General features: G+C 49.6%; 10 protein-coding genes across 10 annotated transcripts; 5 read left to right on the plus strand and 5 right to left on the minus strand.

Annotated features, from left to right (window-relative positions):
* Positions 1-61: 61 nt before the first annotated feature.
* Positions 62-877, minus strand: CPAR01_11663 (IgE-binging protein; the record flags this gene model as incomplete). Its single annotated transcript, XM_060495922.1, has 1 exon — positions 62-877. One exon carries the CDS (start codon positions 875-877, stop codon positions 62-64), a length of 816 nt encoding a protein of 271 aa, XP_060346270.1.
* A 487-nt stretch (positions 878-1,364) lies between these two features.
* CPAR01_11664 (uncharacterized protein) lies at positions 1,365-3,593 on the minus strand (the record flags this gene model as incomplete). The annotated part of the gene is made up of 1 exon (XM_060495923.1): positions 1,365-3,593. One exon carries the CDS (start codon positions 3,591-3,593, stop codon positions 1,365-1,367), a length of 2,229 nt encoding a protein of 742 aa, XP_060346271.1.
* A 1,477-nt stretch (positions 3,594-5,070) lies between these two features.
* Positions 5,071-10,317, plus strand: CPAR01_11665 (uncharacterized protein; the record flags this gene model as incomplete). The annotated part of the gene is made up of 11 exons (XM_060495924.1): positions 5,071-5,797; positions 5,859-6,816; positions 6,866-8,119; positions 8,407-8,507; positions 8,684-8,750; positions 8,807-8,890; positions 8,947-9,023; positions 9,077-9,109; positions 9,167-9,334; positions 9,599-9,855; positions 9,922-10,317. The coding sequence occupies 11 exons, from the start codon at positions 5,071-5,073 to the stop codon at positions 10,315-10,317; spliced, it is 4,122 nt and encodes a 1,373-aa protein (XP_060346272.1).
* A 107-nt stretch (positions 10,318-10,424) lies between these two features.
* On the plus strand, positions 10,425-10,672 carry CPAR01_11666 (uncharacterized protein; the record flags this gene model as incomplete). Its single annotated transcript, XM_060495925.1, has 2 exons — positions 10,425-10,441; positions 10,486-10,672. 2 exons carry the CDS (start codon positions 10,425-10,427, stop codon positions 10,670-10,672), a joined length of 204 nt encoding a protein of 67 aa, XP_060346273.1.
* A 1,287-nt stretch (positions 10,673-11,959) lies between these two features.
* Positions 11,960-14,001, plus strand: CPAR01_11667 (uncharacterized protein; the record flags this gene model as incomplete). The annotated part of the gene is made up of 3 exons (XM_060495926.1): positions 11,960-12,266; positions 12,336-12,837; positions 12,909-14,001. 3 exons carry the CDS (start codon positions 11,960-11,962, stop codon positions 13,999-14,001), a joined length of 1,902 nt encoding a protein of 633 aa, XP_060346274.1.
* A 651-nt stretch (positions 14,002-14,652) lies between these two features.
* On the minus strand, positions 14,653-15,411 carry CPAR01_11668 (uncharacterized protein; the record flags this gene model as incomplete). The annotated part of the gene is made up of 1 exon (XM_060495927.1): positions 14,653-15,411. The coding sequence occupies one exon, from the start codon at positions 15,409-15,411 to the stop codon at positions 14,653-14,655; it is 759 nt and encodes a 252-aa protein (XP_060346275.1).
* Positions 15,412-17,285: 1,874 nt separating this feature from the next.
* On the plus strand, positions 17,286-19,616 carry CPAR01_11669 (uncharacterized protein; the record flags this gene model as incomplete). The annotated part of the gene is made up of 9 exons (XM_060495928.1): positions 17,286-17,435; positions 17,517-17,896; positions 17,952-18,575; positions 18,631-18,802; positions 18,851-18,945; positions 19,007-19,140; positions 19,192-19,251; positions 19,308-19,400; positions 19,453-19,616. The coding sequence occupies 9 exons, from the start codon at positions 17,286-17,288 to the stop codon at positions 19,614-19,616; spliced, it is 1,872 nt and encodes a 623-aa protein (XP_060346276.1).
* A 633-nt stretch (positions 19,617-20,249) lies between these two features.
* Positions 20,250-21,954, minus strand: CPAR01_11670 (choline transport protein; the record flags this gene model as incomplete). Its single annotated transcript, XM_060495929.1, has 7 exons — positions 20,250-20,321; positions 20,372-20,909; positions 20,962-21,223; positions 21,280-21,435; positions 21,489-21,558; positions 21,615-21,819; positions 21,875-21,954. 7 exons carry the CDS (start codon positions 21,952-21,954, stop codon positions 20,250-20,252), a joined length of 1,383 nt encoding a protein of 460 aa, XP_060346277.1.
* An 837-nt stretch (positions 21,955-22,791) lies between these two features.
* Positions 22,792-24,487, plus strand: CPAR01_11671 (monoamine oxidase N; the record flags this gene model as incomplete). Its single annotated transcript, XM_060495930.1, has 5 exons — positions 22,792-22,972; positions 23,030-23,277; positions 23,324-24,127; positions 24,181-24,224; positions 24,280-24,487. 5 exons carry the CDS (start codon positions 22,792-22,794, stop codon positions 24,485-24,487), a joined length of 1,485 nt encoding a protein of 494 aa, XP_060346278.1.
* A 105-nt stretch (positions 24,488-24,592) lies between these two features.
* CPAR01_11672 (uncharacterized protein) lies at positions 24,593-25,525 on the minus strand (the record flags this gene model as incomplete). Its single annotated transcript, XM_060495931.1, has 2 exons — positions 24,593-25,085; positions 25,140-25,525. The coding sequence occupies 2 exons, from the start codon at positions 25,523-25,525 to the stop codon at positions 24,593-24,595; spliced, it is 879 nt and encodes a 292-aa protein (XP_060346279.1).
* Between the last annotated feature and the right edge of the window lie 1,980 nt (positions 25,526-27,505).

The following is a 27,505-nucleotide window of genomic DNA, read 5'->3' on the forward strand; positions in this document are numbered from 1 at the left end:
AATCCATTGAATCATACCAGTAAGCATATGTTCTCTCTACACCAGGAAGTCTCATATCATCTTAAAATACCATGCTTAAAGCGCTGTCGAAAGCCTCAACGGCAGCTTGAGCAGTGGATGTAGCACTGGCTGGGTTCTGGCCTGTCACTAGGCGACCATCAACTACATGAAAGTCGTCCCAGATACCAGGGGCACGCACATCTGTTTTCAATGTTAGATCCGAAGAACTCACCCACCAAGCAATGGCTGGGCCATGGATGGAGGAAAGAGTGAAAAGCTCACATGTCGCCCCGAGTCGAATTGCCGTTTCCTCCACCATCTCAGCACCCCAGCTTCTGAGTTCATCCATGATCCCCATGGAGGATTCGGCTTCCGTAGTAAACCCGGTGATTCTCTTGTTCTTGATCAAGGGCTCATTGGTGCTATGGTCGATCAGATTGGCGAAAAGTGCTGGTCCGTGGCAGACAGAAGAGACCACCCCTCCATTCGCCCAGACTTGCGCTGCGATTCGCTGAAGAGAAGAGGCCGTGGGATAATCGATGAGGGCGGCATGACCGGCAGACGCGTAGAAAAGCCCGTATGCGTTACCATCGAGGTCAGCGGCTTTTGTCATGTTGTCGAGCTTCATGCGGAATTCGCTCTTGGCGTTATTCCAAATGTCCAAGTCTTCGCCGTTGAGGAAATCTGGCTGTGTCGAAAGCCAGTCAGGGGTATATGTACCAGTCTCGGAAGCGAGATCAACCTCAAAACCAGCTGCCGTTAAGACGCTGTAAGGATGCAGCGCTTCGCTAATGAAGAGACCGGTGGTCTCCTTCCCCTTGAATAAGGTGCCATGAGCAGAAGTTATGCTGATCAGAGCTCGGCGCGGCAAAGACATAGTGGCTTTTGGAACAAAGTGCCTTGCTAGACGAAGAGTGACAATAGGGTAGCTTGATTATTGAGATCTGACTCTAAGTATTGAGTTGCGAAAGAAGTCTGATTTGGGATAATTCAAAAAGTAGAGTTGGTGAATCGACGGACGTATTTATACCAAGTTCGTGCTATTGTCTTTCAAGGATTCACTTAGTCGTTCGCAAAAGGAGTTGTTTCGATTGGATCGTTGGTTCGCAGTGTAGGAGCAACTCCTAGTGGTTAGGAGAGGACCAGAGTAAGCAGAGGCAGGACATGCTCCGATTGGTGGAATGCACCATGAATGCTTACGATTACTGTTGGGCAATTCTTTGATTAACTGGTCACGCGATCAGCTCGAAAACAAACGACACCTCTCACTATTGCTTGCTCGAAGCAATTGCATTCACGATCACGTTGCTGGTTATTTAGACGTGTGTCAAAGTATTGGAATTTACCCAATATTATTATCTCTGTCAAAAGACAGAGGACTCGCCAAATGTACTGATATCGCCGACACCCAGCATGTCGATATTGGCCCAGAAATCTACGCCAACCGCCATTTCCGTGAAATCGAAGTCCGGAAATTGAGTCAAAAGCTCAGGGGAGGTTGATGTATAGACCAATTCAGAAGCAAAGCCATTGGCTACCTCCACTTCCTGGCCGATACCCAGCATAGATAATGCAGCTGGCTCCTTCTGACCATGGTCCTGGGAAGAAGTCGACATTAAGCCATCGATCTTCGTACACAGCATTCGGACAACAGTTTCAGCATTCTTTGCCAGCTCGAAACTCTGGCCAAATGTACCAAAAACTGACAAGGCTAAATCCATGGCACTTCTTGCGGCTACGACTGCAGAATGACGCGGATTGGCCAAGATAAATCCTGCTAATGTGATGGCAGAATTCCATTGCCACTGGAACGCTTCATGCCATCCATCGAGTATAGCCGTGGACGAAAGCGCTTGTTGGGTAATCCTCGATAGCTCTATCGCATGGTTGATACTTTCTACTGCGAGCGTCTCAAGACGACTTCCGGGCGCCGGAACTCTTTTGAATGAAATGAAGGGTCGGTAAAGGTTGACAGACATGTGGTGATATTCCATTTCCAGGAGAAGGCGTTGTCTTTGGAGCCAGAGTGGGGCATACTGTTCAATAACGAGAGCCGAGCCGTCGGTTGAAAGAATGCGGCCATTGTTTACTCGGCTGTTTTTGAGCGCACCAGGCAAGTTTTGCACCCATCTCTCTATCATGATGGTGTGAGCTTCTAGACTTTCGGCTACCTTGGCCAAGGATGTGGTATCATCCCATATAGTCTTGTGTTGTCCAAGCCCAACGTCGTGACTGTATAATGTAGTATGAGCATCTCTCATTGTTTTGAATAATTTGAGGTGATGAAGACTAAAGCTCAGCCAGGTAGCATCCCCTGAAATTGGAGCGAATGTAGATCCTGATAACATGGAAGCGCCAAGCTGATCATCTGGGAAAGGCGGCATAGAAAATGAACCATGTAGTAAGAAGGGGCGTCCCAGCTTCATCCCGACTTTGCTGTCCAAGACATAGACAGCCCACCAAAGTCGACGTCTTACTTGACGTTCTTTCTCAGGTGTATCAAGAGGAGGATCAATATGCAGACCCAGCATATAGGCTATGCGTACAGCTTGACCACAAATGCTATCTGCCATATTATGGAACGACGCACCACAGACATAGACAGCTGAAAGGAGATGGCACTGTAGCGTGGAGATAGAAGGGCTTTCCATTTCCCCTGCTAGCAAAGTCTGTGCTCTTCGGTAGTGCCACCGGCCGGCAGTTGTAGCATCGTTTCCTTCGACGATGTTTCCTTGATGGCTAGACGGCAGACTTGAGGCCATGTACTGCATGCACATGGCAACAACAATGTCGACCAGCGCTGAAGGCTTGCGAGTATAGCCAGAGGGCACATCCAAATAGAGGGCTTGATACTCTTTTTTGAACTCGGCCTCGTCAATAATGGCGTACAAAGAGGTGTGGTATGATTGCCAAAATAGATTGACGAAGTACTCTTCTTGAATTGGATTCAGGTAGACCCCGGGTTTATTGCCGTTAAAAAGTGGCCTCAGCAACTGAGATGCGTCTTCTGACGTAGTCCTTTCCTGGGCGGGCATGGCGCTACCGCTCGTTGATCGGAGAAGCATGTGGTCTGGCTGAGCATGTTCTACATCGGTACTGAGGAACACGCCAAGGCGATGGATGAAAAAGTAAAGAGACGAAGGTCCAAACCATGCGACATGAGGTGATCGTGCGGGTCGGAGCAGAGCACCATCCCAAGGCTTATTTCTTGGCGTGACAAAGTGGCCTTCGATGTTACTGGCTGCCGTTGCTTCCACGTTGGCGACTACTTGTTGCGAATGTACAGAAAATGAAGTTCCAGGATTGGTATGCGCCCCTCGGTGTCGCTGAAGCTCTCGTTCGAGGTCCAAAACTTTCAGCCTTAGTCGGTCTATCTCTTCATTGGCCTGAGAGAGAGTCGAAGTTCGGGTTGCTTCCGTATTGCTGCACTGCTGGCCCCGACCCCTGCAGTTGGCACAAGGAGACGCATCGTCGCATTTGATGCGACGCAAACGACAGGCATCGCACGCTCTGCCGACCTGCCTTCTTTTTGGCCGGATCCCACTCCGTGACCGGTTCTCCGCAGGTTGTGCGAGAGGGGCAGAATTAGCCATGAGTCAGGAGGCTCTACACAGGCAAGGGTGACCGAAGGTTGCGCTCAGGCGCCGATGAAGTGCATGGGTAGAGTGACCTCTTGAGTAAATGAGGTCTCAACCCTCCTACACGCAGTCACCCGAGGTAGGGCACCGTGGTTTGAGAGAGCGGATTGGATATGAAGTTGTCTACGATTCGAAATGGGCTGTGCTGAGGCCAGGCGGAGGTTGGAATAGTAAGCACGCGACAGGCAACAGCGACGGCACGTGCTGGACGACCCACATGAGACACCAGCTGGATCGCATGCATTGTAGACTGCCCATACGAAGAGCCTTCGAGCGTACGGAGTCCCTACATGGTCTGTTGACCAACACCCATAGCAATGACAAGATGATCTGATGGCAGTTCATACAATACAATGCTTGATATGGTCTGTTCACCATAGCAAATTTGACCTCTGGCTGCCCGTACGAGTCGTTGGGAGTGATGGTTGAGCTGATGGCCCTTGCGCTCATCGCGAGGTCTTGGTCCCAAGAGCCCCCCCAAACCGTAAGATACCATACTCTGTAACGGATCAGACATGTTGAAATCCCACCCCATCAGTTAACACCTGGTCGATTTCCAGTTTGTAGATTCACACCATTCAACCAGAAGCAATTGAAAAGGTAAGTTCTATCAAGTCTAAGCCGGGCGCAACTATGCTTGGCAGGATGTAGAGTAAAGTATGAAGCCCGGGTCGCATACATGCCCAAGATAAAGCTGTGTGACTAGCTCTATCTTATCTCAACGAGTGAGATGGTTCTTAAACTTCGGTACAGGAATTTTGTACCAAATCACTCACTTTGAGCAATTGGAGCACAGTTTGTACCCAGAAAGTGTTTGAGGAAAATAATAAGTGCCCTCTTGACGATATCGGAGGCCGAGGAATCCAGCGACATCCGCAATAAGGTTTGGCAATAACTCCCTGTAATTAGATCACGAATCTCCACAACACGACCTTCCTATTCTGCGCCTGGATGCGAGGATGGACCCTCCGCCCTCCGGCCCCTCTCTGTATCCCGACCATACGAGGATATTGTTACTCAATGCCGATTGGAGGGGTTAATCGACCCTTAAGATATCTACGCTGTAGTAACACCAGCAGGCTTAATCAAGCTTTCCAGCCTCAAATAGCAGAGATTGCCGACAGATCGGGAACAGACAACACCTACCCAATGCTACCTAGGCAGCTGGCTATCTGCATCTCGAAATTGGGACACAGGAACTTCTGAAAGTGCTCTTGGTGGTGATCAGTTCGTATCGCAATCCTTATCGTGAAGCACGTCTTCAAAACTCATCATGGTTTATTCTCACGAGACACTATCCTGTCTGGTGATAAACGTCCTCAGTACTTAAAATGTGTCGTGATGCACTCTTCAGACTGAAATCCCTTGCAGATTATAGCCATCGTGGCGTCCATTACACTCCTTTCATTTACACTCATTTCAACGCTTCGTCATGAAGGTCCTTTCTTTTACTATTGTGGCTGCCACGGCTCTGATCACGCCTGGTCTGGCGGCGTTTCACCCCGGAGCCGCTATCAAGGCAAAGCCACCAGTCAACGCTGGTTTCATCATCGAACTTGAGCCGAATGCGTCAATCAATGGCCGCGAGGTCGGCGAAGATGCGCACTCTGCTTTCCATCGCCGAGCCGAAGACGTCCTGGATTACTCTGTTCGTCACGAATTCAAAAATCCGGACTACTTCTATGGCTTGTCAATCAATGCAAAGGATGATACCGATGTCGACACTCTGCTTGCTCTACCCCAGGTCAAGAAGGTCTGGCCCAACAAATATTACGACCGCCCCGTACCGGTTGGTTCTAGCCGGGGATCAAAGACTGTCAACCCCTCTGTTCCCATCGGAGTGCAGTCCGTCCAGCTCAGAGCCGCTGCACAGGTTGTCACCATCAATGGCACCAGTGACGTCCTTTCCAGTCTCAAGATGACCGGCGCTGACAAAGTCCATGCCCAAGGTCTGACTGGAAAAGGCATCAAGATTGGTTTCCTCGATACTGGTGTTGATTGGCGTCACCCAGCCCTGGGCGGTGGCTACGGCGAAGGCTTCAAGGTAGCGGGAGGCTATGATTTTGTGGGTGATGACTTTGTTGGCTGGAATGATCCAGTCCCGGACGATGACCCATTGACTACCTGCTTGGAGGGCGGTCACGGTACCCATGTTGCTGGTATGTAATATTGAGGAGAAGCCAAAACCTCGCCCTAGCTTGTGTTAACTCGTCATTGCAGGAATCCTCGCTGCCAAGGACCCTCAGGGCGTTGGATTTGGCATCTCTGGTGTTGCACCTGACGCATCTCTTTATGCCTACCGCGTTCTCGGCTGCAGTGGAGGTGTCACTGATGATATCCTCATGCAAGGCTTTGAGAGAGCTGCTAGCGACGGAGTTGACCTCATCAGCATGTCGATTGGTGAGACAACTATTTGGGAGGGTGGCTCACCGTACATTCCGATTTTGTCCAAGATCCAGTCCCAGGGCATCGGAATCGTCATTGCGGCCGGCAACGAGGGCGACACTGGCCTTTACGTTTCCTCGGCACCAGCACAAGACCCCAGTGCAATCTCAGTCGGCTCCGTAAGCGACTTCCACTTTGCTACGGTGTACAACGCTGCTGGTTCGGATGGTTCCACCATTGAGTACGGTCGTGTTGTTCCCCTCAACGCTTCAGCACACTTCAATGTCTTTGTTGCGGACGACGATAATGGAGAGTGCGTGGACCAAGCATGGGATGATGCGATTGCCAGCTTCCCTGAAAAGGGCAGTGTGGTCGCATTGGTCACCGCGAGAAGCGACTGTTACTACGATATCCTGGATGCACGGAGCAACTCATCTGGCTTCACGAATGTCTGGGCATGGTTTCCTGATACCAGTGACATGTCCATCGACGAGCCAGGTGCGAATGGCGCCATTGATACGGTCAAGGTCAAGAAGTCTGAGGCAAGCAAAATTCTCGCCGGTATTGCTAAAGAGGGCAAGAACTTCACTTTGACTTTCGAAGACCAAACCGTTCATCAGATTGATCAGCCAACTGGAGGCACTACCTCATGGTTCTCAACCTTTGGGCCCACAATGGAAATGTCGCTCAAGCCTCAGGTGTCTGCACCTGGAGGAACCATTCTTAGCACATGGGTTACATCTAACGGGTGGGGATATGCGGTCATCTCGGGCACATCGATGGCAACCCCTCAGTAAGTCGTGTTTCCAAAGCGAAGGTGGCTTTGAGCTAACTTTTCAAAGCCTTGCGGGTTGCTACGCTCTTGTGAAGCAGAAATATCCTAATCTGAGCCCGAAGGAGATCGCGAGACGTTTGCAATCGTCCGCAACTCCTCTAAGGCAATACAACGCGACCGACATTCTCACCACTACCGCTCAACAAGGCTCGGGATTAGTCAACGTCCTGAGAGCAGTCACATCGGAAACCGTTTTCTCTGCAACCGAGTTCAACCTTCGCGACTCAGCCAGACCCCTTGATCGGAATTTCACCATCGAGAACTTGTCATCTTCCCCCAAGACCTACACGCTGGGTCACAAGCCTGCAGCGGAAGTCAATGGACTACCAAATGGCAACAGTCTTGACATCAACGACATGTTCTACTGGGCGCTCAACTTCAATCCTATCTACTCGGAAGTGACATTCACAACGAGCTCCCTTACGGTTCCAGCTGGCGGCAAGGCGACTGTAGAATTTACGATCACCCCTCCTACTGTCGACGTTTCCCTCCTGCCGACTTACAGTGGTCTCATCACAGTCACCGAAGGAGAGGAGAACTTTTCCATTCCTTATCTTGGAATCCCGTATGCACGCGGCGAACTCTCAAATATCTACACAGGAGACTTGAAGAATCTTGATGTCTCCCCAGTGCCCCCTTCTGGCGTTCCTTTGCTGCCGTTTATCAGTTCTTCTGACGCGGGAATTCGCAATAACGACAAGACGATTTTCACATTCCCCGCCAAGAAGGTTGCCGAGAACCAAACACAGACTCCTGACAACGACCCAGTTCTCACAATTTTCATTGACCAACCATCGGCGTATGTCCGCTTTGACGCAGTACCTGCAGACATAGCGTCTAACCCCGCTTACAACTTCACGCCGTCAACATATGGCTATCTCCCGGGACCCCAAACGAACGCTACCGTATTTGTCAACACGACTGTCACTACTCCTCCCCTGGACCTGGAAACCCTTGACCACGTGGCGGGGTTGAAGAGTTATGGCCTCATTGGCTTATTGTGGGGTGGCGATGTGCCCCATGGAACAGTTGCTACCAACTTCCGAGGCTACAGCGTTTATAGCACTGAATGGTCTTGGGGTGTTGTTGAACTAGCCAACGGAACTATTTACCAATTGCCGAATGCTGATTATCGTATCTTGGTTCGGGCATTAAAGTGGGGAGGTAATATGAACAGCTCGACTGACTATGACAGCTGGCTGAGCCCGATCATTGGGGTTAACATCACAGACCCGGGATATCCCAACCCCTGGCTCACTCAGTGAGAAAGTCGAATCGCCGTAGCTTTGGCTCGTAAATTTGTATATCTTCAAGACACGCGTAACGTGTAACAAGGTAGTGACAAGTGCCACACTGTACTTTAATTCTTCTCTTATGTACTCACCTTCGATATAGCATAGGGGAATTTTATCTGAAGAGTAGCCTGTTGCTAGTAATTGCCTTCAGGACAAATGGTTATCTGCAGTGATACGCATAGTGTTCTTCCGACCGTCCTTCCTTAAATGTGAGTACTATTAAAACATAAGTTCCGAATTCACTGAAAGTCAGTGTCGAAAGTGGCGCCTCGGGCCAGGTTGGCTTCTCCAACGAGGGTTACTGGGGCATACCGGTTGATGGTAGCCCCCACTCGCATAACATCTTTATCCGTGGTAACTACCAGAGTCAAATGACCTGGGTCTTACAAAGCGTTTCCACACAAGAGATCTTTGGAAACGCCACCTTCACGTCGATACTACCACCGAAAGATTCACCGAGTTTCATCAACGGCCACTCACAACCTTCTCATCGTTGACGGATATCGGATACAGAATGACCTGTGATGCAGAGCTTGTAGCCGGATCTTCAGTATGGTTCGCGTTTCCGCAGCTCTACCCTACCACCTTCCACAACCGGTATGTGGTTAGAACAGTTTTCCATCTTGGATCGGCATCTAACATTTGACCTTCAGTTATAATGGATTGAAGCCATCTCTAGCTAAGGCGGTGGATAACATAGGGGAAACATTTCTCAGATTCCCCGGCGGCAATAACCTGTACGTTTTGAGTCGGCGATGTTCTCAGGCAGACAACGATTTCTAACAACCCTAAGAGAAGGACCAAATGTCGAGAATCGATGGAAGTGGAATGAGACGATTGGTGCTCTGGCTTCTCGCCCCGCTCACCAAGGTATGTCATCAAGAGAAACACACAAGTCGATAACATCAACTAACACGTTACAGGAGCTTGGGGATATCCAAACACAGATGCTCTGGGTAGGGCCATAATCTCTCCGTCTCACAATAAGTCCCTTTATCACTAAACTTCCCCAGGTCTTCATGAGTACTTTGAGTGGTGTGATGACATGCAACTCGAGCCATTTCTGGACGTCTATTCAGGGTACTCTCTTGACGGCACTCATATCACTGGCGAGGATCTGCGGCCCTTTGTTGACGAAGTTATGCGCGAACTCGAAGTAAGTCCTAAAGTCCACAACATACGTAATTTTTCTCAATCTAATATGTTTCTCTTGAAAAGTATGTTCTTGGCGATTCATCGACTCCAATGGGAGCTCTGCGAGCCAAAACCGGGAATGAGCAGCCTTGGCCTGTCAAATGGGTTGAAACGGAAACGAAGACGACTTTGGTCGTAGCAGCTACCCCGAAAGATTTGCTGTCTTCTATAACGCTATTCGTCCGGCGTATCCAGAGCTCCAACTCATTGCTTCAGCGACTGGGTTCAACTGCTTACCTGATCCATTTCAGCAGATGCGTGGATCGACTACCACGAATATAATGTCGTCCCTGAAAACTACATTGTCAACTTCGTCCAGTGGGACAATGTCTCCCGCAGGAATAAATACATCATCGGAGAAATGGGTCGCTGGAACGTCCAGTGGTCGGACATGAAGGGCTCAGTTTCCGAGGCCATCTTCATGCTTGGACTGGAACGCAATAGTGACCTCATCCGAGATGTGGCGTTCGCACCCTTGATCAGTCTTGTCGATCATCAGCAATGGGCTGTAAGTTTTCCACGATCTAGTACTTGTATGACGCAGTATTTCATTGACTTTCTTAATCTTATACAGCCCAATCTGATTCCGTTCAAACAAGCCCCTGACGCTAGAGTTTACACCTCCAGCTACTGGGTACAGCAGCTCTTCGCGCAAAACGCCGGATCCATGACACATGAGATAATCTCTGATATTGGATTTGATCCGGTCTTTTGGAGTGCTGTAAGCGCTGGGAACAGCTTTGTTGTGAAGCTTGCCAATTATGCTGGTGAGCCACAGCATCTAGATATCGAGATTGCAGGAAAAAGGTCTGTGACGCTGTCAATTCTGGGCCACGACAACCCCGATAGTGCCAACACCCACGATGCAGCTCCAATCTCGCTCCCAGTTGTGTTTCACATTGAGTCGTCCGATGGCAACTTCAGCTTCCTCTTGCCTGTATGGTCCGTTGCGGTTCTTAGGACTGACTGATTCGATATTATGTCCAAGGCCTTGTAGTTGAAGTCTTAGCCAAGTGTGCAACGATTCGCTATTAATATTCTACACACCTCTTTTTATGACTTTATTAGGATAGTTCGATGCTACCTATAGTTAGGTACCTTAGGTCAGAACTATTTCGCAACTACATGATGGTCTCAGGACTGATGGCCTTAGTGACGGTGAAATGACGAATGTCTACTGCAAGCTGAACCCTGAAAGTATGGCACGTAACCCAGTTCCACCGTATTTTCGACCGATACCTCACCCATGGGCCCCGGAGAGTATTACCCACCATACCGAAAATGTCAATGTCGTACTGAAGGTTTGTTTTGAGATGGGTGCATAAGTAAAATTTACCATACCTGAATCTAATGCTTTGAACTGCAGAAGCTTGAAAGTCCTTGGATTATACCTGTGCCTCCTTTCCGGATAGAACTCTGAGCCTCCCGGGCTCAATCAATATAGAGGTATGCCTCATGGTGACAAGATCTTTACTAGCTTGCTCGCATAACACTTCATTGAACCTCGAAAGGCACAATAGTTGAGCTGTCAGCTGAGATGGTGCTGATTGTGCCATCCTATGCGGAAGAGTTGGGCGTGTCGTACCAAAAAAGGTCCTCTACCTATATGCCTCTGGCACCTAGAAGGCTTATTGTTAGTAGCTCTACAGGTAGCAGAAAGACGCTCGCTCTGATGTTTGAGGCTTTCAGATAGACAAACTAGCTTTTGGACATACTTGGAAAAGAAGCACCAACAGATCCGCTTTTTCCCTGTGTGGGATTCATGGAACATGCTATAGCATTCGTATATATACCCAGTCATGATCCTTTTGGTGTGTAAAATTTCATTAATCAAGATAGCTGTATCACAAAATACACGCACATTCATCCAATAGTGGGCCAGGTGCAAGTGTCCTCCTAACAGACTGCTGTGAATCAGTGGGGCTGTCAAAACGAACGAGACAGACCGAAAGGCGGGGCGACGACTTATTTTCAGATCGATGGCCGCTTTTGTGGGTCGTTTTCCCTCCCAGAGCTCAAGGACTTCTCAAATACGGTGTTGGATGCTATATTAATCGCCGGGCCTCAGACTCTCGACTGTGAAGTAGTATGAGGCCGGTCATAGGGAGAAGCAAGCGCGTTGCGCCCACCTCACTTCCTGCTCACTTGCTGCCCACCTCAATATATGGTTTCGAACCTTTTGCTATTGCCTGTCACAAGATGCTAGAAAGTATGATCCTTAATAGTGTGCACTAGGGAATTAGCGAAATTGGCCGAGAGCCTAAGAGCGAGGGAAATTCAAAACCGTAGTGCACGGTGCTAATTGGTATGGAGTATTCGCAACTCCAACCAACAAAATGGCTACGCCATCGAGTCAATCATCCCTGCTCCCGAACGCGGTCTCTCAATCTACTTAACTTCATCTACATAAATACACGAGTCGTAGTTTAGGGCGAACGGTATCCGTCGGATCCTTCGGAGGGATTATCGGGGTCAGGCAATTGCACCACAACTGCAATACATCTATAGACACTGTCCATACCCAAATTCTACATCCCTCGTCGTTCTATCCTTCACTATCACATTCATTACAGGCTCAGTTAACACATATTAGTGTTCTTTATACGTTGACTATGAGCTCTGCTCTTTCAAACTCACGTCTTCGCCTTCTCTGGGGCTTGCTGCTCACCTGCAGACTATATCTCGGTGCAGCAGCAGTCATCAACACCAATGACGAGGGACTGGCACAACGCGACAGCACAAACACCTATGACAATGCCTACTATGTTGTGCAAGGATCGTGGAAGTGTGATTTTACACAACTTCGACTTCTAGATGCAGCCATCAACGAGGCAGAAGAGCTCGCCCAGAAAACCATAGAAGTGCTTCAAGTCGAAGGCGCTGAAACATCCATTTCATTTGATACCTGGTTTGGATCAAGTATGTAGACCTGTTTCTGGTAGCGAATCATTTCTAGAGACAACGTGGACTAATTATAATTTCGTGTAGGCAATGCCAATGCCGCAACGAAGGATGCAATCATCAACCAGCACTACAAAACAGTATTGTCGCATCTTCCTTATCCAAACATTCCTGCGGCATTTCGATGGACCACCCACGCCGAATTCAAAGCGCCCATCAACGAGGCGCCACCGACAGACGACTCGATCGTGTACGGTTGCCCGCCAGTCGACGATAGAATGTGCCAGGATGGAGTGCTAGCATCCAATTTGCGAGCAACGGGGATGAAACAAGACGGTACAACCAAGGAATTCGGCCCCTTGGTGCTTGTTCTCTGCCCAGCGTTTTTCGAATTGAAGAACAACAACGCAGAGATGATCAAGGAATGGCAGAGAACGCTCGGCTTTGGTTCAGGCAACTCTAAAGGTCGCATCTTAGTTCACGAAGTCCAGCACATGGCTAAAGGAACGAGCCCCAGCGAGCCTGCCGAGGACTTGTCAGAGCCATTCCCTGACGTATTCGGCCATGACACCTGCTATTCCCCAAGTTGGTACGTCCATGGGTGTCTATTCACCCAGGTTCCATTCATGATTTGTCGGCGTGTAGCTAACTGTCCGGCAGCTGCGCTCGTTTATCTGACGCCGATAAGATGAGAAACGCTCAGAATTTTGCTTTATTCACCATAGACGTTTTAGCGTTCCCAAATGCTGGCGCACCAGCGTCTTCCGACAGCTGCAGTAATCCCAATCACAAACGACAAGCCCCGATCCGTTCACAAGCTCCAACCTGGAGACCTGTGTTGAACTCAACGTTTACCCCTTTGAGATCCACCTCTACAAGAAGGCCCTCTTCTACGAAGATACCGTCCTTCTCCTCGCTTTATTCCTCGTCTAGCAACTATAAGCCGAGCAGCTACAAACCCAGCAGCTCTTCATTGGAAGCGCCCTTTAGTTCCACAGTTACGAAGCCAACGACCTCACCAACAGCAGCTCCAGTCGACGTATCGAACGGTGCTGTGCTTGCTGTCGCCATTGGGATGGTGGTTGTGGGCGGTGCAGGAGGTGGTTTTATTACAATGGGCGGACAAACGGTCGCCATCGCTGCAGGCCAAACGATTGTCGTCTCTCAGCAGACTTTTGAGGAACCGGAAGCTGAGAAACCAAAGTCGGATCAACCTGAGAGGACACAGATGTCCATTCAGACAACACCTTCAGCAAGACCTTCATCCACCTCCCGTTCGGCTTGGTCTACTACGACTTCCAACTGCCCCGCCGAGACTTCGAGGGCTTACAATAGCGACGACTTCAACTGCAGAGACCTTCACGACGCCAACTCTACTCTTCTTACCGACTTGCTGAGTGGTCTTGAGTTCGGTAATGGGCCTGTATACAATGAATCGTCCATCGCAGTGATCATCCCAGAGCCTACATCATTTCCTACAACACTCATGCCTTCCACTACGACGGCTGCGCCCGCTCCGCCAACAGCTACTTCCGAACCCGCAAGCGTCGAGCCTGTGGCCTGTTATAATTTTGATATCAATGCTTACGGCTACTGTTGTCCCGGACCTGGGAACCCCTGTGAGAAGGATCTTGGTAAGTGTTATTTCAACGGAGAGGGTGTCTCTGGTGGAGCGAGCGGAATTGTGCCCACAGGCGCAAGATGCCCTCCGTCACCTGGCGCAGAGTACTGCAGAGGTGCGTGTGAAGAGTAAGGTTGAGTGAGATGTTGGGAGTGGCACGCAGAACAAGCAGTGATGCATCCTAGTGAAACTCTGGAGAGCAGGATACATGTGTAACGATGAGAAGTCGGTTTCGCAGGACTATGAATTGATAATGGATCGAGCGATGGCTTACGCATACCACCTCCTATCATCATGACCACGGAGGTATCCCATTGACTGCGGAATGGTATTAGTATATTGAGGGGCGAAGTAGCAGGTAGTAGCAGCTAGTGGAGTTCTATTCCTCATGATTCCCTACTACTACCGCTCAGTTTTCTCCGATACGCATAGTTAATAAATCAACATGGGATCGACGTCCAAGAAATCCACAGACGTATACACTGAAGCTACTTCATACTCGATAGGATACTCAATTGAAGCCGTCCGACATGTGGGAGGTTTACAAAGACTCTCAAGGGCTGGAAGCTTCAGAAATGGAAGGGTCGTTTAGTAGCATGGAAGTAGCAGAGACATATATATATATAGAGAGAGCAGAACACTTTGCGTGACTCTTTTGCTCACAAAGTTAGCTAAGGCGCAAAAATATAATCATTTTGTCTTCCTGTTAATTCTTCCACAAGAGCACATACCACACTCTGAGACTCCCTCACTCCCAGTATGTCGCTCAACAAATAAACAAATTCAAAAAAGAGTGCCCCAAGCCTTGAACAGCATGAAGCTGCCAACTCCTATGATACTGAAACACAAAAGCCATGTCCCAAGACCCCGCTTGATTTGCTTCATTGCGAACGTCTGAATAGCCTTGCCATCATTAATATTGGGGAATGGTACATCTTCGGGTACTGGGCGATCCAGTGCCTTGCACAAGGGCTTCCACCCGTCGCGTACGTCGAAGAAGATCAGCCGCTCCGGCGGAACAACACTCTTTAGGTACGCGATATGGCGGTGATATGTTTTGACCGTTGGTGGATTTGATTCTCCGTATAGTTTGACCCAATGCGAGATCAGAATTTGAACGTAGGCTGGGAAGAGTCGCATCGTGGGAAGCAGAAAGAGTATAAAGTGCAAAGCTGATGGTGACACTTCGTCATTCAACCCTCCCATGCTCCTCTCCCAGGCCTCATCATCACGGACTGTGCAGACGACTTTGGCGTCTGGGTATAATGTCACAAGCTCCTGGACGAGATTACAACCAGGCGCGTCAGTGATAGCAACATAGCCGTCAGTGCGAACGCGTATAGTGTTCAGGATTTCCTGCTCCATGGCCGCATTCGTCGGTGGCCACTCTGAGAGCACCTTCATCCATGATTTAATCTCCGCTTCAGGGCCGAGACATAACTGAGTTCCGCCGTGAAAGACCGGTCCATCAAGTAGTATCTCTAAGGCACGGCTGATCGAGCTGGTTCCAGTACGCGATAGCCCTGCACAGATGACCTGCATCTTTGCGCCCTTCCGGGGGCGTGAGTATTGTTGCCCCATCAAGAGACTAATAAAACTGCTCCAAGAGTCAAGTGAAAGATGTGTTTTTAAAAACCAATACTGTAGCAGGGAAGACTTCATCTCCAAGCATAAGCATGCTGAAGACATGCCAGTCCTTTTGCAAAAATCAAATGTGCGAGAAGGACGACGTCAGGGCATCCGGTGGAGCAAAAGTAATAGCGAAGCCAAGCACCCTAATCCTGCAGTCATCATTCCTTCGCTTATGCCTAGCGTGTTCGACTTTAGATAAGGTACTGATGTTTCGGGAGCGAGAGCATAATCCCTAATGCGCTGGTCTTTGCGCCCTGCTTCATATTTACCGAGAGCGGTAATGCAGAGTCGCTCTGTAGATTTCGCCGTGGATTAAAAGTCTTTCCCAAGGAGTGCCGACAGCTGTGTGGCATTCCGATTCACCCTCTTATCCGGCGTCGTTGTGGTGAGCGAGCCTTGCTAAGACTCCGGCGATAGCAGACCTGTTTTAACGGTGACGGACTTCGACCAGGGTTCTCCGATCGGACACTGTGCCCACATGCTTTGGCTAGCGTGAAGGTAGACTCACCTTCGCTCAGCTGAAGAGTAGGCCATGTTCGACTAACACCGAGTGAGCAGATTCGACGAAAGACTTCAGTGGCACCCCGACTCGTAATATCAAGATCGTACCTGAGTTGCATCTAGGTTGCGGCGTCGTCTTCAAACTGCTAGGATCTTCGCGTCGCAGTCTGGGGTATGCTGAACGAGAGCAATGTTGCTCGAGCTGTAAATCAGAGACATATGTACTGAGAGATATGACGGCAGCTGGAGTACGAGGAAGGTGAGTGTGTAGCGGCAGATGGATGAGCAAGCGATGATGGCTGGGACGGCTTCTTAACTTCCATTTATTCTGTCCTTAGGGTAACATGGATTGACATTGTCGGGGTAGTATAATAGCGCCTAGATGCTCTCCGTATTTGTGTCGACCGAGGTGGGAATGAGGACTACACTAGGTAGACCGTACTGGCATCATTGCCATCAGCTTGTTGAATAATTCAAATCTCCTAGGTCCTTTTTAAGACCCCAAACGAAGCTCAGAACGATGGTCAGACCGGGCTTTCGTGCGGGGAAAGTTCTGGACTCCACGTAGGTAAAATGGAGTGGTGATTACCCACTCAACGTAAGTAACGTTGGATTCGGGGTGAACTGTTGCTTGGAGATACGAGTTGTTGAACCAGCTTGCGTGCCTGCCAGCCCAGAGCGTGAAAACCCATGTTGATTGAACCTATGACGCATGTTTAAGTCCAGGAGTACATCTAATCAGGAGGCAGGCGGGAAGGCCAAGACATGATCGGCAACACTAGCTTCACTGGTTTCCACTCTTTCATCTCAAACCTTCCAATGAAAGCCTACAAACTCTCGTGGACGCGCTCCCAACTGCCTCGAGAGCTCGAGTTTACTGACAAAAGGCGGAGTCCAGCTGGGACCGATATCCCCGACACGCCGAAATGTCAGACGACGGGCTTACATAGATACGGATGATCATCTCCTGATGTTGTTGCTTGGGTGCCTTTGATGGATGAATCCCCACCTCATGCTTACCCCAGTGCGGAGAGCGGGGAAGTTGGAAGCGTCTGGGGTTTGGGTGTTGGAACTTGGAACTGTGATTAATGGAGCCGCCTTCTTGCAGAGACAGCCTGTCTGGCCGGAAATACATAAGACTTGGCCATGGTCGTTCCCGTTGCTTGGCTTTACTACTGTTACTTGGCTCATCGTTGATCAATTGGCGCAAGTCGCACATTTCACAGTGAACTGCCACAATTTCTGGATCCCGCCAAGCCAATTTGAACGCTGCCAAGCTAACCATGGGAATCAACGAAATCGACCACGTCCCTCACTCGGACGATGCGTTCGAGAAGGACACAGGCGGCGATTTGAAGCCCCAGACGGAGCTCGCTGAGGGTATTGGTAGCGGAAAGGCCTCCGCCGTCAACATCGTCGAGAACCCGCTGAAGGTGAGTTCCTGATTGCGCCGAGGCTCAGGATCATGAGTCGAGGAACGCTCCCAAAACCATTGACACGCCTTCTTCTCGCAGCGCAAAACCCCACAGCAAACGGTCGAAGATGCCGTGGCGTTCGCCGAGACGCACAACCTGGGTGAACATGCCGCCCTCTTCGGTCGCGCGGCGATGGTCGCGCGCGACATGAACAACTTCAACGACGTTGCAGACCTCACCGAAGACGAGCGTCGAGCGCTCGAATATGAGCGGGACCATAAATGGCACGGCCCGAAGATGCTGTGGTATTCGATCGGCCTCTGTGCCATCGGAGCCGCGACGCAGGGTTGGGATCAGACTGGTTCCAACGGTGCCAACCTGACATTCCACGAGGCACTTGGCATCAACAGCGGGTCCTCCAGAGACGAGTGGCTCATTGGTCTGATCAATTCCATCATCTTTCTCACGGCTGGTCTGATGTTGGTCACAATCATTCCCCGGGTCCTATCGCAATTGCTAACTCCCCGCACGCAGTGGCGCCTTTATTGTCGATCCTCTCAACCACTACTTTGGCCGACGCGGCGAGATCTTCATCACGGCTTTGTGCCTTACTGCTACACCGATCGGCTCCGGTTTTGCGCAAACATGGCAAGGTCTCTTCGCAGCGCGTTTCGTCATGGGCATCGGCATCGGCGCAAAGAACGCCACTGTGCCCATTTACTCCGCTGAAATGGCTCCCCACAGAGTCCGTGGCGCACTCGTCATGTTTTGGCAACTCTGGGTCGTCGCAGGCATCTTTCTGGGCTTCTGCGCAAATGTCATTGTCAAGGATACCGGCGATATCTCCTGGCGACTCCAGCTGGGCTCGGCCTTCATCCCATCCTTCATCTTGGCTATTGGTATATTCTTCTGCCCCGAGTCCCCGCGTTGGCTCATGAAGCACGGCCGACACGCCGAGGCTTTCCGCTCCATGTGCAAACTTCGAGCCCATAATATTATCGGGGCCAGAGATTTCTACTACTCGTGGGTTATATATGAGGAGGAGCTCAAGGAGGCTCGTGGCGCTGGTTACTTCCGTCGCCTGTGGGACTGTTTTTCCATCCCTAGAATCAGGCGTGCCAACTACGGTGCTAGCACTGTGATGCTTGCTCAGCAAATGTGCGAACCCTCCTAATCTTCATCCCTAATTTGTTATGCTGACCCAATTACCTAGGTGCGGAATCAACATCATTTCCTTCTACAGCTCTACAATTTTCGTCGATGCAGGATACACGCCCGTAGAGGCCCTGTATGCTTCCTTGGGGTACGGCGCCATCCAAGTGATTGCGACGATCCCTACCCTATTCCTCATTGACACCAAGGGCCGAAGGACTCTCTGCATGATCGTGAGTTAACATGAGCCAAATCTGCTGAATGCAAACTAACAGCCTCAGACGTTCCCTCTGATGTGCATCTTCCTCCTGGCTGCTGGCTTGTCCCTGTTGAACCCAACGGAAGACCGTGGGCCAAAGATTGGACCTGTCGCTTTGTGAGTAGTACCACTTGTATGGATACCTCACCTAAGGTAGACTAACAGTCCTGTCAACCAGATTCATCTACCTTTTCACCATCTGTTACTCTTTAGGTGAAGGCCCTGTCGCCTTCCAGTACTCTGCCGAAGTTTTCCCTACCATCCAGCGTGAGCAAGGAATGGCCTGGGTTGTCTGCATTAACAACACCTTCGGTAAGCCATGCAATCATTATATCGAGGAAATCTGACTGACAAGCTCCACAGCTGGTATTCTCAGCTTGACCTTCCCGCGCATGAGCACTGCCATGACTCCAACTGGTGCTTGTAAGTATTTTCGGGTAATTTTGGTCCTTGTCCCGTAACTAACCTCGCTGGCACAGTTGGTTTCTACGCTGGACTCAACCTAATTGCTTGGGGCATGATTTTCTGTTTCGTTCGAGAAACTAAGCAACTCACTCTGGAAGAGTTGGACCGTATGTCGAACTGTTTCTTCAATTGCGTCGCTGTGCTAACCCCCACTACCAGAGGTCTTCTCCGTTCCGACAAAACACTTCATTAGCCACGAGATCAAGTACTCTATTCCCTATTTCTTCAAGCGCCATGTCTTCCGACAAAAGGTTCCCAAGCCACCCGCAATTATTGCTGTCGCCAGCGAGTCGAAAAAGGATAATAGCTCCAACTCGGCCTAAATGAAAGAAATCAATAAAACAGAGTTTATAAATAGGCACTTGAGGAATGAGATAGATTTCTCGTTGATTTAGAGTCGGCATCAGTACAAATCTCTAGTTTTTCTCCAGTTTGATACTCAAAGCAAATTCGTAATTAAGAGAATAAGAAATACAGTGTTAGATAAGTATGAAATTAATAAAACCCCTTACAAAAGCTACGCATAACACGGGAAGATTCATGTAGAATTTACGCCATGACCTTTAATCCTAAAACTAGATTGTAATTCAGTTTACTGTTAGGTGTAGTAGAGATTCCGCTCAGCATAATCCTCCCGAATGATTTCGCTATAGACAAAGTCTAATTCTAACCCTCATTCCGAAGTCTTTTGGTCTGTAGTCTCAAAATCCAAGCCCAGCTCATACGCATTATTGGCCGTTACACTCTCGTGCTGACCAAGAATAACCTGAATTCCCTATAATCTAAGGGTCAGCCACCGATTTTCCCTTATAGTGAGAATGAGAAGAAGAAGACAATGATGCTCACCTCGACTTGGAATCTATGCCCGTATGCAAGCCAGTAGCTCTCAACAATGATTATGAAGATTGCGACCACGATTAAGACGTAATCTGCTATGTTGTTAGTTATATACCAATCTACCTGGGGATAGGGGTGAGATGACTCATGTTATCACTGGTGACTGGCAGAGCGACGGGGAAACAAAAGAACTGGTATTTATTAGCATTTCCATTTGTCGACGAAAGCAAAAAGGGCTTACGATTGAAGTGACAGAGACAAATAAAGCAGCAATCAGGTTGATACCATAGCCACACCTCCCCAACCTGAATGGTGCATTCGGCACTTGATGCTGCGACAGAATATCTCGCCCCCTTACAAGCAGGGCGATAATGGGAAATGCATACGAAACATTCAAAAAGATAGTGCATGACGCTATGTATGCTCCAAAGGCAACCGTGGGTCCCAGATACAACGTTCCGAACAGGATGTTGAAACCATAGCACATTAGTATGGTGTTAGTAGGGACATTGTGGCCTGGAGTGATGTGTGAAAAGTATTTAGGGAACAGGATACCGTTATCTCGTGCCATGGAGTAAAGAAGCCGACTAGCGCTGGTAGTGCTGGCAGTGCATCCATTGATGAAGCAGACTGCAAGCATAATGGTCATCACACAGGTTGCGGCCGGATTTCGAGTTGCTTGTAGCATGAGTTCCACAATGGGCATGCCAGTGTTGGTTGCAAGGACCGTCGTTGGATCGGTGAAGCAAAATAGCATAACAAGAATGAAGGCAAAGCCACTGTTCGATATGTAAGTGTGCTAGTAAGTGGTAAAGGGAGCGGTATACTGACGTCACTCCTCCAACAACAATAGAGTAAATCATGGCCCGTGGGGCGTCGCGGGATGGATTAGGCATCTCTTCCATCATATGGAGGATGACATCGAAGCCAATGAGGGAAAGAGCGGACTGTAGAAGACCGAGAACCCAGGCAATGCTGTCGGGCCAACCTGTCTCGTTGTTGAAAGACGTGAATACGTAGTCTGCGTTTGTCTTATCGTGGAGAGACAAGAGAATGATGCTGATGATGATAACACCAAGAATCGACCAGAACACTTCATGATGTGAGCTCTTGACAAGCAACAGAAATTCGAGGTTTGGGTCTCCTTACTAGCGAAGTCATTCCATTTGCCCAGGATTCTATTGCCCCAAATGTTACCGACAGTGGCGAATGTTAAAATGGCGAGAAAGATTAGATATGTGTTCCATTGCGTGACGACAAATCTTCCATTAGAGGCCACGACAGACGCGGCGCACACGAATTGAGCTGGATTGGCGTAAGCTATAGTCAACTGCAGGCTGCGAAGGATCGATATGTACCGGCGAAAAACCCTTGGACAGTCACAACGACTAGCCATCCGACAATATTTGTCCAGCCGACCCAAAAGCTCTATGTCCAGTTTCAGTACATCGAGCAACCAAAATGGGCTGGAGAGAGCGATTTACCATGACTCGTTTCCACTTATCGGTGCAAAGGGCATAGACGAAGTGGTACTGGCCACCAGCTGTAGGCCATATGGAAGCTAGCTCGCCGAGGCTCGCCGTCAGGGCGAGGTTGCATAAAACACAAAAGACGAAGCCGTAGAGAAGTGAAACAGACCCGCCAGACGGAAGCACAAGTCCGATTGAGCCTGCTAGAGCAATCCAAGTACTTTGAAGTGCGTCTGTCAACTACATGCTCCTTGAGGGAACGAGACTGGGCTTACTTCAGAATCGCAAAAGCCATTGCCACCATGTTGAGGCCAGACAGGCGGGCCTGAAGGTGGCCATTGTTCGGAGGCGACATCACGGCTGGAGTGAATGAAATGTTGTACGGTCGTTTCGAGTCGTGGACTTGAAAACCGACCACCTTATGGCTGGACTTGCAATTCATACTAGAGCGCAAGTGGGCTGCCCATCTCATTTGTAGTTCATCAGCGAAGATTGGGTTGCAGATAACGAGGTATCATGCCGTTCAACACGCACAAGCTGAACAACGAGCTACCCTTCATGACAGGCAACATGACGGTATCCTTCATCCGAATCTGCGGCGATGTCTTATCTGCTTGGACGAGTGAAACTCGTGACAAGCCTCGAATGCTTTCTGACGCGTTACCGAAGATTGAATCTAAGCGATTCCCAGCCAATTGGGTTTCGCTTATCTCTTTCATGAACTGCTCTGGAAATTGCCGGATTGAGGAAATTCGCGAGCACTCTGCATGGCGGGACAAAGCTAAAGTGCGGGGTGCAGAAGGTATCCTAAGGCTAGGACAAAATAGGGAATTTCTCGAGACTTTTTTTTTTTGATAAAGGTGGGACTGCTTCCAGGGGTAGGGCCACGAGCGCTCAACCGACCCTCTGGTTCAGGCAATACCTTATCTCATCAAGCGAAGAGGCGCAGGTTCCAGATTTCCGCGCCGATGGGCGGCACCTGGTGAGTCAAGTCGTGATGTGGATGACAATTTTGCGAGACGGGGTAGCTAAGTCCGTGGGTGTCGGGCCTCAATTTCGCCCAGTACTTACTTAAGTCGGGAAGCTCTGCCACCTCATGAGTGTGTGTGTTGGTCTCCTCTCATCAATTGGTCACTTCTCTCAATTCCAAAAGTCTTTCCCTTCAAAGTCAATCATCATCAAATCTTGGGCCATGGCATCGAGAGATGGCTTTTCATGGACCGAGGAGGATGGTCTGAAGCCTGGAGTTCCGTGTATTGGCGCCATTCAGCCTCCTAGCAACCTGACCTCTGCCCACGACGTTACTTACGACGTGATTGTTGCAGGCGCTGGATATTGCGGACTTACTGCTGCAAGAGATGCTGCTGTTGCAGGTAATACTTCTCCCGTCGTTGACGACCTTCGCCACTGACAAATGATGCGTGCCGCAGGCCTGAAGGTACTCCTCCTCGAGGGACGCGATCGAATAGGTGGTCGGTCATGGTCATCTAACATCGGAGGCTATCCATTTGAGATGGGTGGGACTTGGGTTTTCTGGGGACAGCCGAATGTGTGGCGCGAGATAATGCGATACCAGATGCAGGACGAATTGGAGGTGTCTTACGACTTTTCCCGCGGGATCAATGAGTACCATATCTCCAATGGGAGAACAACTCAGCGATTCACCCACGACGAAGAGGTGCGTGGATGGCCTCAACGAGAGGCGCTGTGCTGACGGTATCCAGGATAAAATTGTTGAGTCAGGCCTTCGCAAACTCGTGAACGTCGACGGAGCGTACGGCAAGAACGTTATACCTTTCAGCCACACCAGCAAGTTCTCTTCTGAGGCAATAAAACTGGACAGCATGTCGGTTGCCGATCGTCTAGCCGAAATTCAGGATTCCCTGACGCCAAATGAGCGTCTGGCAGTGGAATCATTTGTTCTGCTCTGCAGCGGAGGAACTCTCGAAACGACGAGCTTCTTCGAATTTCTCCATTGGTGGGCTTTGTGTGCCTACTCATACGAGGGATGCATTGATTATCTTGTAAAGTACAAATTTCGCGGCGGCCAATCCAGTTTCGCCATACGATTCTTCCAGGAGGCCTTAGCCACGGGCAACCTCACCTATGCGTTCAACTCGCCAATCGCCACAGTGAGAAACACGACTGCCGGAGTTGAAGTCACCACGAGACAGGCCCAAAGATTCAAGGCGCGGAGGATGATCAGCGCCATCCCCCTGAACGTGTTAAACAACGTTACCTTTGATCCGCCCCTACCCCAGGGGAAACAGGCTGCTGCCAGCATTGGGCACGTAAATCAGTGCGTCAAGGTGCATGCTGAGGTGCGTGACCGAGACCTAAGGTCTTACACAGGCATCAGCTACCCGCACAATGGACTCTTCTATGCACTAGGGGACGGAGAGACTCCTTCCGGGAATACTCATATCGTGGCTTTTGGTGGTCAGCACAACCATTTCGAGCCGGATGAAGACATCGAAGTCACGAAGAAGGCTCTTCAGGGGCTGACTCCCATGAACATCGAGAGAATTGTAAGCTAAGCGTCTCCCGCTCTTTCAAGCTCTGTCGGCTGATAGCCCTACAGGTATTCCACAACTGGTCCAAGGACGAATTTGCCAAAGGCGCCTGGTTGGTTATGAACTCTTCGTATTTGATTCAGCACTTGCGCTAACATTTATTCCAGGTTCTTTCCTGGGCCAGGTCTCTTGTCCAACCATTTGAATGACATGAGAGCTTGTCATGGCAAGGTGTTCTTTGCAAGTTCAGACTGGGCTTTGGGATGGCGTAGCTTCATTGACGGAGCTATTGAAGAGGGAACTCGGGCGGCTTTGGCCGTAAGGAATGATCTTGGGCGGGGAGAGCATGTCCCTATGAGGTCAAAGCTGGCATAGAACAGAGAGTGGCAATTCTTTTGGTGTAGGAGAAGTCTTTTCAAGCAACTTGCAAACGTAAACTTAGAGAGACAACATAAGCTGCGAGATTGAACCTGTCACCTGTTACATGACTAATACCGGGAAGTCTTTGCAAGCGATCTCTGTCCACCGTTTGATGCCTTGCATTGCCCAAATTGTCTCCAACGCTGTCAGCGCGGCGGGTATGCTGCCAAAACCGGTGAGGTCATAAATCTCTCTTAGTCTCGAAGAAAAGAAAATTCGGTGATCCGGCAAAATGCTCTCAGACGCAGCCACAAAGTAGGTCCAGACGAGTGCATGGGCGCCAGGAGTGTGTGCTTCGAGAGGGAGAACTCGCTGGCGAAGCCGCTCCACGTGCGACGTAAAATCTGGCGTCGCTAGTGAGGATGCAGTCCGCTGCTGATAAAGCATGCAGGCGTCGCAAATGGCTGCTCGCATGATCTGTAAGTTGGCCAAGTGCTCGGACGCCGAAGGAAGAGTGGGATACGTCATGAAGTCCATATAATAATCCGGTTTTCGTTGAAGGACAAGGGCTCCTTTCTCCTCGCTTGATAGTGGGAAGCCAAACAGCTCGAACCTTAAATCGAGATGGTCAACACCATTCAGCGCCCAGAGGTGAACACTTGCCTACATTTTGACTTGCTGACAAAAGAAATTTCGCAAAGCAGAGGGTAAAGCGTCCACTGCTTCGGGAGATTGTCGTAAGCATGTGAGCGCTTCAAGAAGGTGAAGGTAATTGTCAGCTCCAGTGATGGTCTCTCCGACCAGCAGCACCATGATTGTTGCCCAAGTGTAAGGGGTGAAGATCCGCTCCGGAGGAAGATGCAATGAGTCTCTCTGCAGCCTCTCGAGAATAGCACGATGTCCTGCAATAGCTGGTTGTCGTAGATGCGGAGCTTTCCGGGTAAGGTGAAATGCTGCAACTACCGAGATCGCTCTGGCGAGGACGTCGTCCTGCGTAGCCAGTGGAAGGATAATATCACGGTATCCATTGCCTGCGATATCGAGAACTACCATCATCGGCGCGATGTGTGAACAGACTAGTGTCAATTAGACGAAAAGTATCAAGGCAAGATAAAGGGATAACCTGCAATGATCAAATAGCATCCTTGCTTGCGGAGAGAGATTATTTGCATCTAATCCGGCCCGTAATGGCATCACTCGTAAGGTAATTCCTGGTTCGATTTGTCTGGAAGCTATACCACAAGGAAGGTCTATAGTAGATGTGTCGCAAGTCTTGTCATCAGTAAGTCGCTCGCGAGGCATCGCCTGGATAGTCGATGAAGAGGTAGGAGTGGTTCGTCGCCTGGAGCTGAGTCGTGAATGATGTGATGTCGCTTCTTGTGACTGCGGAGGGTTCATGTGGCTGCTAAAGCGACACCGTAGGCCTTGCCCGGAGCATTGAATTCCCTTCTTTCGACATTTGAGACATTCTGGTTCGGTTTTATCGCATCGGAGCCGCCTTTTACAGCACTCGTAGCATCCTAAGAAGTCATATCAGTCGTGTCACACAGGGTTCATCGTTATCAGCGGCACAGGGTCGCCCCATAGCGTTGGTAATATACAACCTACCATCGTTCTTTCGTGCAAGCGACCTTGGCATGGTTGCTATGATGAGTAAAGGTTGCAAGAAACTGAGTTAGGATAAATGGGGCTTCTGCTCTTATTATTAACGCCGTGTCCCGCGCTTACGTAAAAAAAGACTTAACAGCACCAGACGGCCTTTAAGTGTTGAAGGGGTCACGCTAGGTCATTAATTCTGTTTCATAATTCAGTACTTACTTTAGCTACATTAATCCTACTAGAAGGCCATCTTCGGCTTTGATCAATGTACTGAAATTACAGGAAAGGAGTCATATATAACAAGAGACCTAAAGTCTGAATTTTCAACTAAATCAACGTATATGATCAGCTGGTACTCCGTAAGCTGGGAGGCTAAGAGTGGAAATAAAAGTAAATCCTATCTTAAAAATTTTGTGCGGCCCAAATAGTTTACCCAGGGCGTCATAAAATAAAGATCTATATATATCAGACTTTCATTACTGGTTTTGTTTCCCGCGTATGGTTTTCGACTGAAAACGACGCCCTAGATAGCTAAGGTAGCATAGTATCTACGTCTATAGGATAGACATTAGCCATAGCTCATTAACGTGCGGTCAAATGACATTGGCAATTCTTGAATAAGACTCCTTTCCCTCTCGTGACCTCAATATCCTCTTTATACTATACAAGACATATTGTGTCACGACTTATAGGACAAGGGACAGTAGACTTGTAACAAGCGAGTATGGCGAGACGTATTAAGAAGCGTTTTGGCAAATGAATACTGAGCGCCGGTGAGATACCAGGCAGCTTCAAAGATAATCAAAGATCTAGAGAAATATTAAAGCCTTACTGCGCCGAATCGGCCAGGCCTGAGCAAGGCAAACTAATTGCCAAAAACATAGGCAAGACGTCTAAAAACGCGTTCAAACTATCACTTCATTCCACCCTCAGCCCACCTCTCTTTTCCCATTGTCGCTCTCGTCCACACCTCCAACTTCATCGCGAGCGGTCCATCCTTTGCCGCACTGCTCTGCCACCAAGACTCCCCGAACCGCCGAAATATATCGATATAGCCACCGCTCTGCTCTGCCTTCATATCCGAACCCGCAGCACGAACAAAGTATTCCACGATCCTTCATCCGCAGGCAAAATCAGTCCGAACCAGCGCATGACGGAAAGGAAGCTCATCACGGGCGACCCCACCGATCCGGAAAGGTTCGTGTCGACCACGCCGGGGTGAACGGACGACACCCATATCTCGCCGCCCCCATTCTGCGCGCGCTGTGAGTCGGGGTCATATTCTTGGTGCAGCGCCATGGTATGTAGAATATTGGTCAACTTGCTCTGCCCGTATCGAGACCATGGGCCGCCGCTTTCTTTGAGTGACGGGTCGTCAAAGTTAATGCCGCCCTGGGGCGCCCCCAAGTGGCCCGACGAAGTGATATTGACGAT

The sequence above is a fragment of the Colletotrichum paranaense genome (genome assembly GCF_030867605.1).
Source record: "Colletotrichum paranaense strain IMI 384185 chromosome Unknown Scaffold_9.1, whole genome shotgun sequence".
In the NCBI taxonomy this organism is placed as follows: domain Eukaryota; kingdom Fungi; phylum Ascomycota; class Sordariomycetes; order Glomerellales; family Glomerellaceae; genus Colletotrichum; species Colletotrichum paranaense.